Genomic DNA, 12312 nt, shown 5'->3' with positions numbered 1-12312 from the left:
TTTCAGCCCCAAGAGAAAAAACAAAATGAGGAGTGGGCAATTTGAAGCCTGATGAGATGACAAGTCGGCCCAACAGAAGTTGAAAACAGCCCAAGGGAACAAATGTGACCGAGGTCAAGGCTTGGCACTAACAAGACTCTACCTGCTGGCTGGGGGAAAAAAACATTAAAATGAAAACAAACTTTTTCTTGTTCTTTGTTAGAAATCACACTGAGACAACAGTGGAGCATTGAGGAAAGGAGCCTGGTACAGAATCCAGCACTTCTTCCTATCTCTCCAGAACAGTTAAGAGCCTTAAAACAAGAAGCCCATCTCTCCACTGCTGAAGAAAAGCCTGGAGAGTCCAATCAGGGCTGGGAGGAGAGAAAGGCCAGGTAATGCAGGCTGGGCACCACTCCCCATCTCAAGAGATCAATACAATATAGGCCTGGTCTCAACCACAGCTCCACTGCTTGAGGAGAGACTATTGCCATTCCAGAGGGCACTCCATGTTTTGCTTTGGTGTGAAGTTTGTCATGACCAAAATGAAATGATTTTTTTTGGGGGGGGGGGGGGAATAATGGGCTGGTGGAGGGGGGCGGAGTTTTTCAAAACGCGGACGGCAGGGGGAGGCAGGGGGGCATTGTTATTTGTAACCTAGGCAGCCTTTACACGCTTGAGACACACATTATAAATATAAAATCATATCTGCTACAAACAGAAGACTGATATTGTACATCTTTTACCCATATACACAAGAACACAATATACACATAATGCCTTGGAGGAGTGTCGTTGTCACAGAAAGATTTTTAGAAGCACAGCCTTCCCCCTTCAGTTCAATTCACACAGCAGGTCAGACATTCAATTCATTCACTAATTCATTAATTCAGTCAATCACAGGAGAAATCCTGTCTTGTTCACTTGTATCATTCCAAACTGTGTGTGTGGACAAGACAGCCTTTTGAACACATGTGTACCAATCTATGCAAAGAGACATGCTGCACAAGAGTGTAACTTTGTGTGGGTGGGTGGGTGTGGAGTGTATGTCTCTTGTTAACCCTTAAAATGCTGCACTTCCGACACGCCGAGTGAAGCTAAGCCCTGAGAGCTTCTTGAGTCCAATGGCACTGCCATTCCCCAGGGCAGAGCTCTTTGTAAGGCATCTTCATTAGGGAGTTTGATTGAACAGCATCTGAAGGGGGGGGGGGATATACAGGTCCAGCTGGGAGTGCATGAGTGTCTCTGTGCTTAGGCGGGTTAACAAGAGGCTGCAAGGCTCAGATGACCCAGGCTGGAGCTTGGAGTGCATTCAGAGGCTCAGTTTATTTGGACGTCTCCCCCATCTGAGCTCAGGCCACCATCACAGCATGGGACACTAATGGTTGTTTGAGTGGCACATCCACGCACAGAGTGGCAGGCACACGCAAAAGTTAAGACAGAAGTCCAGTGTGAGCTTTATACAGCAAAGAGTGGTTCCTGTCAGAGTGTTTGAGAACTCAAGTGATGAAATGCCACAGTGTCTTGGACTGGGCTAAGATGATAGGGAGCAGAGGCAGAACCATGGAGCCTATCGGCGGTAATGATTGGGGGCATCTGCAAACATGTACTTGAGTCTGTAGGCTTCAGCAAGTAGGAGTCCAATCTCTTCGTTACCCCAGTGTATCGTGGGTAGGTTTTGTAGCAACATTAGAAGGCCCTGGAATGAAGAACAAAATTTGGTGGCGGTAGCAGTGTGGCTATTGCTTTAAGCAAGAAGAAGTTCATTTTGTGTGTTTGTGGCTTGACATGTTCAGATATCTACAGCTCAGGGAGCAAGCCAAATTCATGCTTAGTTTCAATTAAGCATGAATGGTAGTCACTGGGGTAACTAATTTTCACCAATTTAGGACAGTGGTGACCTTGTTGATAAGTGGTAAACCATGCAATGTATTTCACAATTCTGATCAAAACCTCAAACACAGAAAATTTAATTATTATCTTAACAGACATATTTAGAATCCCACAGTCAGGGAAACTCTTGTATTGACTTCTCATGGAAAATATCTGGACTTCTAGATAGCATCATTTTGTTCACCTAATCACATGCTAGAGATCTTATTGCTCACGGTGCAGTCTGTTGTCTTATCCTAGATTGATAAATGCCTCAAGAAAGATAATCATGCTGCATTTCTTCCTAAATGTAAGTGCCTTGTGAAAATTTACCTGGAAGTCCTTTTCGTCCAAGATCTCTTTCCGCCACTTAATCAAGAATGCAGCACAGACATATAAATGGAAATGAGAGAATCCCTCTGGCTCAGACTGAAAAAAACAACAACATTCCACAACACTTGGGGTTAAAAAGTCTAAAATTAGTGTAGCTCATTTCTTACTGTTTCTCCAGGTTTTATGAGTTTTTGCATATATGCACGACACAAGTCTTCACTTGAATATACTGGCATATAAAAGCTGACTGCTCCCATACGAGATAATTGTTGAAACAATGCAAAATCCCAGCAACAGAGAGGTTATTTGAGTAATGCGAACAGTACACAAACAATAGGCATCTATAGAAAGGAAAGCTCCCAACAGTAAGATTAAATAGTCTAACTCCCATACCTGGTAGGTGTCCCAAAGGCGAATGGTGCAGCGAAGAGGAAGCTCCCTCATCAGTAAATTGTTCATCCAACGAAAGGCAAACTGCAGATATTCCACTTCATATTCCCTGAAGTGATTGTGTACCTGTTCTGAAACAGCACATTCCATTTACACTGTTGAATATGGAGTGTCTCCCACTGACAAACCTCATAAGCCATTATCTAAGTAAAGCTTCAATTTCATTTGTACACACTCTAATCAACCTCATTCTCAAGTTAACCCAACCCCCCCTTAAAAAACGAGTGAAATCCCAAGCTTTCTACAGGTGCAGCTTAAATACTGCAGCCAGTTTGGTAGGCCTACCAGCTAACCTCTCATCCCACTCCCCTTTCACACCAGTTTTTCCCTTTCTAACATTCCTTAATGGTGTAAACCTAAGAGATTTGACATCCTGAATGGACCACACCTTAGCACAGCTGTCTGGTTAAAGAAACCTTTAAAAGCTTTGTTTTGTCACAATGGTAGCTTTGTACTTGTCACAATGTCTTTTTTCTCTTCTGATTCAGGTGGGGATATGAACAATTAAGAATCTGACAAGTGCAAATTCATCTTTAGAAGCTTTGGTCTCACCTACCATCAATACGGCTAACAAGTTCTTCCAGTGCTTTGACCTTCTTTTGGATTCCAGGCTGTGCAAATGTATAGTTGTCCTGCACAAACACACACACACACACAAAACAACAACAGTGCATTTAAAGAGAAAATGCCCATTCTTTTTGAACTAGTTTTGAACTGCCATTTCTGGAAGGGCTTCCCTGTCCTTTGAAGCAGAACTTTACAAGAATTACTAGAGCTGCACTCTGGGACCAAATTAATGCAACCTATTTTACCACCAAGAAAGAACTTTGGGGATGGTAGTCATGAGAAACTACTGGATGGATGAGATTACATGAGTAGTTTCACTAACTGTGGTTAGTAAAGGTAATGGAAGATAACAGTTGTGCTATCAACCATTTCTCTCCTTACTGGCTACATAATCACATTTTGTTAGGAACTTGTTTAAGAAATACGCATGATACAAAGATAAAGAAGGGGGTAATGTTGGCAAATGCATTTCTATATATTATATTTATTTATATTATCTTTTTCTTCCAATTTAGGTACTCAAGGTGGCTAACAGCAGATTTAAAACAATACAAATTGAAAGCAATACAAAAACATTTTAAAGGTATAAATATAATGTTTTAAAAACAAATTAAACACTTTATACAGTTAAAAATGTTAAACATTAAAATAGTAAATGTATTTTAAAAACTATGTACAAAATATAAAATCTGAATCGCACGGCATTTAAAAGCCCAACCCTTGTCAATCTGAAAAAAACTGATGGCAAAAAAATGTTTTTACCTGTTCCCAAATGGAAAACAGGGATGTGGTCATCCTGGCCTCTCTAGGAACAGAGTGCCAGTGCCAGGGAGCAGCCACCAAGAAGGTCCTCTCCCATGTTCCCACCCAATGAGCCTGAGAGGGTGGGGGGACAAAGAGAAGGGCCTCTCCAAACAATGTTAACAGACAATGGACTCACAGATACGGTCTTTCAAATAACCTGTTGCCAAGTCATTTACAGGTCAAAATGATCACTTTGAATTGTGCCCGGAAATGGACTGGCAGCCAATGGAGCTGTAGCAATAAGGAAGGTGTATGATCCCTGTAGCCAGCCCTAGTTAACAACCTGGTTGCAGCTCTTTGGGCCATTAGAAGTTTCTGAGCACTTTTCAAAGCCACCCCCATGTAGAGAGCATTACAATAATCCAGCTGGATATAACGAAGGTATGTACCACTGTGGCCAGATCCAAATCATCATCATCATAATCAAAAATATATAACACTCTTTCACCTAAGGGTGATACATCAGAACATATACAATAAAAAATGAATGATAAAACACCACACTATAAAATGCTAAAATACTAAAGTAATAAACTAATATGCTAAAAACAAAAAGAAACAAAAATAAACAAGACAAGACATCTCCAGGAATGGGTACAGTTGGCACTTTAGATTTAACTGTGCAAAAGTTATACTCAGCAAGACTGCACTGATCTGAATGAATAAATTATGCAAATATACTGAATTGGTATCATTCATATGAGGAATAGAAAGTAGATATTTAGAGGCAGAATTTAGGTTGCCTGGAAGCAGCTTTTTAAAGCATGGAGTACACCCATGTACATGCACATAGTTTCACTATGTAGATACAGAGGCAAATGATGAAGCAAAGGCTACCTGTATCCCATCTAGTAGTTTGCTCATACACCAAAAGCTATCTGCTTCAATGCTCCTCATCACATCCTGAGACAGGTTTGTAACATCAAAATTCTCCACATCCTCTTCTGAAAAACAAAAGGCAAAAGAAATCCAGAAGAATAAGGTGTTGGATATGCTTTCCTATTTAGTAAGATGAATGGTTAAAGTTGTGTTCCCTAATTTGCCTTTAGCACTTATTGTACAGACTCTTGCCAGACTGCTCTATATGCATTGCGGTGGGTTTGCTCTTCAATCTCAGGGTGGCTGCTATTAGCTATGATTATGGCTAGATCCAAAACCATATAAATTGAAGGAAAAATACAATTCAGTACTGGGTCAGGGGCCTGAGAAATTCATCTTTCATTGTGTTTGTTTTTTAAAAAGAAAAAAGGCGGGAAAAAAGAAAAAAGAAATTCTGACCTTTATGATTGAAAAGATACAGATACATTTTCATGAATAGATTGTAAAATGCAACTACTTTTAGCACAGAATAGTAGGTCTTTCCCCCCCCAGTATAGATTACACACTGATCGACGTATATCTAAGAGTGCACTACAGTACACACAATGCGGTCTTTAAATGAATTTTGTACTACTCCTGAAGTAACCTAACCTGGACCCCAAATATGTGAACAAAAGAACCCAGCATGTCCCTTTCGCTGACACAATATTTGAGTAAAAAATTGCCAGCAAACTCCAATTACTCCTCGGTGAACTGGTTTTTCTAGATATATTTTAATGGGGCTTGTGGCCAGGGTTTTGAATGGTTTGCCTGTGTTGCTGTCAAATATCTTTTGTCATGAGAGGGGCACTGCAAGCACAAACCTGATATGCCTTCTTTGTCTCTCCATGGATTTTGAGGCCATAAACCACAGTATCTTTCTGGAGAGATTGTCCAAGACTGTGGTTAGAGGTAGTTTTGCTCCTACTGGGATTCTCAATCCCAAAAGATACTGTTGAGAAATTATTGCTCTGGCACTTAAGCATTCTGCTATAAGATCCCACAGAGCCATATTCTATCCTCCATATTAACAGCTACAAGAAACCACCGAGAGAGGTAATTCAGAAGTCTGGACTGAGGTGTCATCAATATGCAGACGGTACTTGGCTTGGTCTTACCTTTTACCTAATGCTTGTGAAACACTAGATATTCTGGATTGATGATTGAATACAGTAATGGACTGGATGAGGAGAAATAAACTGAAATTCTGTACAAGGAAAACAGAAGTGCTGTCAGTACATGGTTTCTGTTTCCTTCTCCTTCTGAGTGGCCTTTTAACATATTCTAGAGGGTGCTGCACTCTCTCCAGAGCAAAGGTGGGTAAATTCTAGACCATGAATTATGTTTATCCATCAGCATTCTCCATACTGAATAAAAATTACTCCAAGAACTGCAAACTGAGTGCCCCCTCCAAGCAGGAGGGGGAAAGTAGCCCCCATTAAATTTGGCCATTCCTAAAGGATCAGGTTCACAGTTTGGATCAGGTTTACAGTTTAGGAATGTTCTTATAAATTTCAAACCCTATTCAAAGTGGAGGTATTAATCTTTAGTATCCTAAATGGTCTGGACTAGGTTGTCTGAAGGACTCCCTCCTAACACTTAACACCCACTTGGACTTGAGATGATCTTGAGGTACTATAAGCAAAGGAGATGAGGCAGGCAGCCACTAAAAAGCATGCCTTTTCCGTAGTATTAACCCAACTGTAGAATGTTCTCCCCAAAAAGGTTTGGCCAGTATCTCAAGTTATGGGGTTGTTTTTGTGTTTTTTTGGCACCAAGCAAACTATCAATTCTCTGTGCCATTTTAATTGTAAAAGATCTGGTGTGTTCAGGTTTACTGCATTAATTTCCCCTCTGTTCAGGTTTTATTTATACTATATTTTTAATTAATTTGTTTTAGTATTTCCCAATTTAATTTTAATGTACATCATTGCAAAAAGATACTGAGTGATATAAAAATATTATTCAGAATTTGGAATTAACTCATTGAATAACCTGTCAAGTCAATAATTCACCTATTTTTCCCTAGCAATTTCTTCTAACTTTCCAGATTCCCCAAACTCACGGTTAAGTTAAAATATGGACCAGGTAGTTAGAATGTGTTAGAATTATTAGGATGGACGTCTCTCCCTCTGACGCATTCAAGAAACATTCTGTCTCAAGAAAAGAAATATTAGACTTGAACGAAAGGGTCACATGGCTATGCTGTTAGGCAAACTAATCTGTGTTATTTCTTTGAGAAGACAGCAATGATGAGGAAAGGTGAAAGAGAACTTCTGGAGTTCTGGTCAGATATTTGAGCTCATAGAGCGAAAGAACAGCTAGGTTTGGGAGAGAAGAAAAACCATGAATGGGGAAGGAAATATGGTGGGTAGGAGAGTGATTTGTTTGCTTAGGAGGAGACCAATGCCCTCAGACAGCCAGGGGGCTTTCAGAATGCTCCCTTCCCATGGCCCTGTATGGAAAGAAAGTGTTTCTGGGGGTGGGGGTGCACTCTTATAAGTAACTTTCCCATCCACTGATTATATCGTGGACTGATTTCTATTTTATGCCAGCATAATCATATACACTATTATATTATTTAGGGTGACCTGTAATGAACTCCTTGCAATTCTTAAGGATATTACTTACACAATGCCAGGCTCTTGAATAATTAAACGAAAAGTTTTCCTCAAACCCACCCCCCATTTCTTTATCTCTCGGCTTTTCCCTCTCTCCCTGCCAGACATCCCTTGCAGCCCCATCCAATGTTATGATTCTGATTTTAAAAGGTCCCAGCCATGTCCTTTACATGACACCTCCTGAAACATCCCCCAGATCCTCACTGCATACCCAATATCAGCACCATGGCATTTATTACAGGATCAGCTCGTGCATCCTTTGCCTGTGTAGGTGTGGGTATATGAAACCTTACAGTTAGTTCCAGCTAGGAATATAGGATTCTGCTTATGTGAATTTTAAAGATACACATGACAACTCATAAAAAGGAAGGGGAGAAAAATAGGAACGTGACAGCACCTTTAAGAATGTTTTAATGTGAATTATGCAAGTTTCTAGAAGCATAAAAATGCTGCATATATTAAAACTAAGACACAGTTACAGAAATCATTCTGACGTCAAAGGTTTTCTTATAGGTATAACTGTTCTCTTAGCCACTTCCATATTTCTGAACATCCTTCACTCTCTTTGCATGAAGAAACCTCATATATAAGCCCCATGTTGTGGTCTATGAGACACGTGTTCTGTCTTGGGGAATTCCATCCACTTCTCAGATCCTCCATAAGCTCTCTATCCTGCTGTCTCCACATTTTCAGTCTTAATCATTCTTTTTGAGTCCAGAAAAAAACAACAACGCTGGACAAAAATCACTATCACCAACAAATGACTGTGCAAGGCTACTCCCCACTTCACCATTCAACTTTATGTAATAAAATCTATAATTAAAAATAATATATCTTCAAGAGGTGTTTTTTCTCATCACAGAGTTTGCTTTGTTTTTAAAGCACAGAATTCAAGACTTCTCCTATTTTAAGCCAGAAAGTGACCCCTCTAGTTTATCAAGCCTCATCATTACTCCCCTACCCCCAATCCTTGCTAGCATCTCTTCCTTCTTCTTGTGCCAGGATGTACTCGACAACCCCATGAGAGACAGCTGAGGAATACAAATCTGGCCACTCTTTGCCTCTCTCCATGGCAGCTGCTTTGCTAATGCATATCAGTGTCCCTACGAAGAGCTGCTTTGGCTGGCAGCACTGAGCAGGAGGTTACGCTTTCCTCATGCTTCTTTTACAAAGCCAAGGACAAGCCATTCAAATCTCCCATGGTGTTAAGAGCTACTGCTGAGCAACTGGCCCGGTTCTCTAGTCCAAGGGATTGAGGGCTTGGAGCCCAGGAAGGGCAGCTGCTCTGGGATGTAGACAGGCAGGCACCAAATTCTACAAACTGAATTCAGGAAGGATTGGCAAAAGGCTGTTTTGAGCTATAGTTCCTTCCATCAGAGTTTGCTGCCTTGGAGGATTCTATTAACTTCAGACATGTTTAACCTCTATTTTAAAACCAAAATTTGCACAGAATGACTTATATTCACTGATGCCTTTATGTAAACTGCCCTCCTCTGTATTCATGGCTACCCTCTAACCTAAAGAGTGCTACATTTTAATCTGGAAAGTGCAGAAAGTGCATTTGAATGAAACATTTTAGGAAAGGGTAATTCAGTAGTTAAAATGTAGACTTGGCATGTGTTTCTGGACTTGAGTGGATGTAGCAGAGCCAGAAACATTACATTCTGTGTACAAAATGCAAAACAAACATGGGAAGGGAGACAATAGTAGGAGTGCCCCATGTTTTCTTTTTTCTTAAAGGCTATGGGGGTTCTTTGAATCTGACTGAACAGTAATGTTACAGGAAGGGGTATTTATCATTTTTCTTCTGTGCTGATTTTGTAATCTTCCTTCTGTGCCGATTAACTATCCAGTGCAGATACTTTTATTCCTCTTATCCCTGCAGAGTTAACATCACAACCCCCCTAGTCAGCTTCTGAGTGAAAAATAAAAACAATGGGAGATCCTATCTTGGATTTCCTGCATAGTATGTTTGGCCCTTAGCAAAAGGACTAATCACAGCATATGGCTCTTAAAGCAGGCCCTCAATATCTCAAATGCCCTGGGTTAAACTCAACCCACAATTCACAGCTTTACTATGATTCAACAAATATAGGTTGAGTTGCTACCTGGTGAGGTAATCATATAATTCCTTATTTGCAATATACCAAATTCAGAACAGCTTCAATAAGTATGTTAGCTGGATTCTTGGAATGGATTCTTTTAACAGCCATACTGAGAACCAAATCAATTTTACTTCTTAAATTTGAGTACCAGAAGTGCTGAAATTAAAACTGGCAAAATATTAAGAACATATAAATATGTGATCGTGTGATGCAGAATGGGCCAACATTAAATGGGGATTAGACTAATTTATGGAAGCTAACAATGGATACTAGCCATGATTGCTATATATCTCCTTCAGTAGGAGAGGCAAGTATGATTCTCAACAACAGGGGCTTGGGTACATGCGTAGGAAAGTGTTGTTGCACTCATGTCCTGCTTATGAATTTCCCATAGGCATTTGCTCAGATATTATAGGAAGAGAATGCTGAATTTGATAGGCATTTGATGTGACCCAACAGGGCTGATCTTGCATTCATATTTGTTTGCTGCAGCATAATGTCACCATTTAAATGCACACATATCATTCATAACTGTTGCTGCTGCTGCATACATATTTTCTTCAAGTTAAACCTTGGTAATTTGAGAGCATGAATAAAAATGTAGACAAAAATATGAATTTATCATCAGCTAGTTTGTTAGGACTAATTCTCACAAACTAATTGGAATATGGAGTAAAAGCGGACTAAGTTTGTTATGGCACAAAGGAGCAGCTGTGTTAATGATGGAAGAAGTCATGTATGAATAGCACCACTGTGTTTAGTTGTGTCCTGCCAGCTATTTGGAACTTAAAGGATTAGCTTTCTGCAGCTGGAGGTCCTCCAGCTTTATCTTTACCCTCAAACTGATAACCTCATAGACACCAACTTTCCAGCTCAGGAGGAAAGACATCACAGAACAGCAGGAAGGTGCCAGTGCTGTGGAAGCCCAGCAGCAAACAGAGTATGAGGAACATTAATGTAATGGAGATGGCAGCAGGGGTCTATCAGGCAACTACAGTCAGGAAAAAAGAGATGTGAGATGATCCCAGACAGCCACCTTGAGTCTTTGAAACACACAATGTTGCCAACACTAATTGTGACTTCAAGAAAACCTCCACAGACTTTCAGGAGCATAAATGCTCTTAAACAGTTTCTTACCCATCAAAGTTCTGAGAGTTAAATCTAGCTCCAAGCAACTAGTGTTTGCAGCTATGATGAGCTGTCTCTGTATAGAGACCTCTCAGTTTCCTTCATCAAACTTGAAAGTATCATCCCTTGAACTAAGTAAGGTTTTGACTTTAGAGGAATTTTACAGAAACTGCCTCTTTAACAGAGAAACCATAGTTTGCTCCCTGGTTTTCTTGGCTGCAGTTAATTCATATGTCAGCAGAAGAGAAGGTTCTTATTCACAGGAAGAAAAGGCAACTTTAGAAACACAAAAGGACAAGTGGATACCAATATGTGTATGTGAGTACTGTACTTGTATGTGTGCCCATAGGCTGAAGGAAAGGATTTATATTGCAGTGATCCATCCCCTTCCCCTTTTTTGATCAGTCGATTAGCTTTGAATATAATGGAAGCATTGTTGAACAACTACAGAAAGTGGGAGATAATATGCAAATCACTGCCACTTTTCTAAACCTGCCACTCACTGTAAGAAGGGGAAAAACATATTTTCCACTGCCCATTAAAATAACATACCAGATCCAAGCAGTGTAATAAAATTAAACAGTGTCTTCTGCACTCTCAACTTCATGGATTAAAACCTATCCCCATCAATATGGGCCCACTCTGAATAATCAATATATTTTTGGCTATAAATTTACTGATTAAATATTACAGCCTTAGCCAAAGGGTAAGAAGTTCAAGCTCACATTATAAACAAAATATGGTATTTGTCCATCCCCTAGTAAAAACTCTTGTTGTTGTTGTGTGCCTTTAAATAATTTCTGACTAATGGCAATTCTAAAACAACTCCATTATAGGTTTTTTGGGGGGCAAGATATGTTCAGAGGAGGTTTATGCTGTGGATATAGTATATCTTGATTTCACTAAGGCCTTTGACAAGGTTTCCCATGACATACTTGCAAACAAGCTTGTAAAATGTGGGCTAGACAAAGGAACTGTTACATGGATCTGTAATTGGTTGACCAGCCGAACCCAAAGGGTGCTCAACAATGGCTCCTTTTCATCCTGGAGAGAAGTGACCAGTGGGGTCCCACAGGGCTCTGTCCTGGGCCCAGTGCTATTCAACATCTTTATCAATTACCTGGATGACAGAATTGGGAGCATACTTATCAAATTTGCAGATGACACCAAATTAGGGGGAATAGCTAATACCCCAGAGGACAGGATCAAGATTCAAAATGACCTGAATAGACTAGAAAGCTGGGCCAAAGCTAACAAAATGAAATTCAACACAGAGAAATGTAAGGTATTGCATTTAGGGCGGAAAAATAAAATGCACAGATATAGGATGGGTGACACCTGGCTGAATGAAACTACGTGTGAAAGGGATCTAGGAGTCCAAGTAGACCACAAGTTGAACATGAGTGAACAGTGTGATGCGGCAGCTAAAAAGGCCAATGCTATTTTAGGCTGCATCAATAGAAGTATAATGTCTAGATCAAGAGAAGTAATAGTGCCACTGTATTCTGCTCTGGTCAGGCCCCACCTAGAATATTGTGTCCAGTTCTGGGCACCACAATTCAGAAAGGACATTGAGAAACTGGAGCGTGTCCAAA

At 40.2% G+C, this 12312-nt stretch overlaps 1 protein-coding gene across 3 annotated transcripts in view; it reads right to left on the bottom strand.

The window, feature by feature from the left end:
- Window positions 1-597: 597 nt before the first annotated feature.
- The window catches only part of TBC1D22B (TBC1 domain family member 22B), a 57498-nt gene continuing 45783 nt past the window's right edge, over window positions 598-12312 (bottom strand). For 2 of the 3 annotated variants that reach the window (XM_042465869.1, XM_042465870.1), the window contains 5 exons: window positions 4843-4949; window positions 3191-3266; window positions 2578-2705; window positions 2185-2280; window positions 598-1678 (listed from right to left, as the gene is read on the bottom strand). In XM_042465869.1, coding sequence (XP_042321803.1) covers window positions 1550-1678; window positions 2185-2280; window positions 2578-2705; window positions 3191-3266; window positions 4843-4949 — 536 coding nt within the window. In that variant the 3' untranslated portion in view covers window positions 598-1549. Of the gene's footprint in view, window positions 1679-2184; window positions 2281-2577; window positions 2706-3190; window positions 3267-4842; window positions 4950-12312 lie in introns of those variants that run through there. The other variant, XR_006103765.1, reaches the window with a different exon arrangement.

This window comes from Sceloporus undulatus, chromosome 4 (assembly GCF_019175285.1).
Source record: "Sceloporus undulatus isolate JIND9_A2432 ecotype Alabama chromosome 4, SceUnd_v1.1, whole genome shotgun sequence".
Lineage (NCBI taxonomy): Eukaryota > Metazoa > Chordata > Lepidosauria > Squamata > Phrynosomatidae > Sceloporus > Sceloporus undulatus.
Note: the sequence above shows the minus strand (reverse complement) of the source record. Positions and strands in the feature narration are given on the sequence as shown.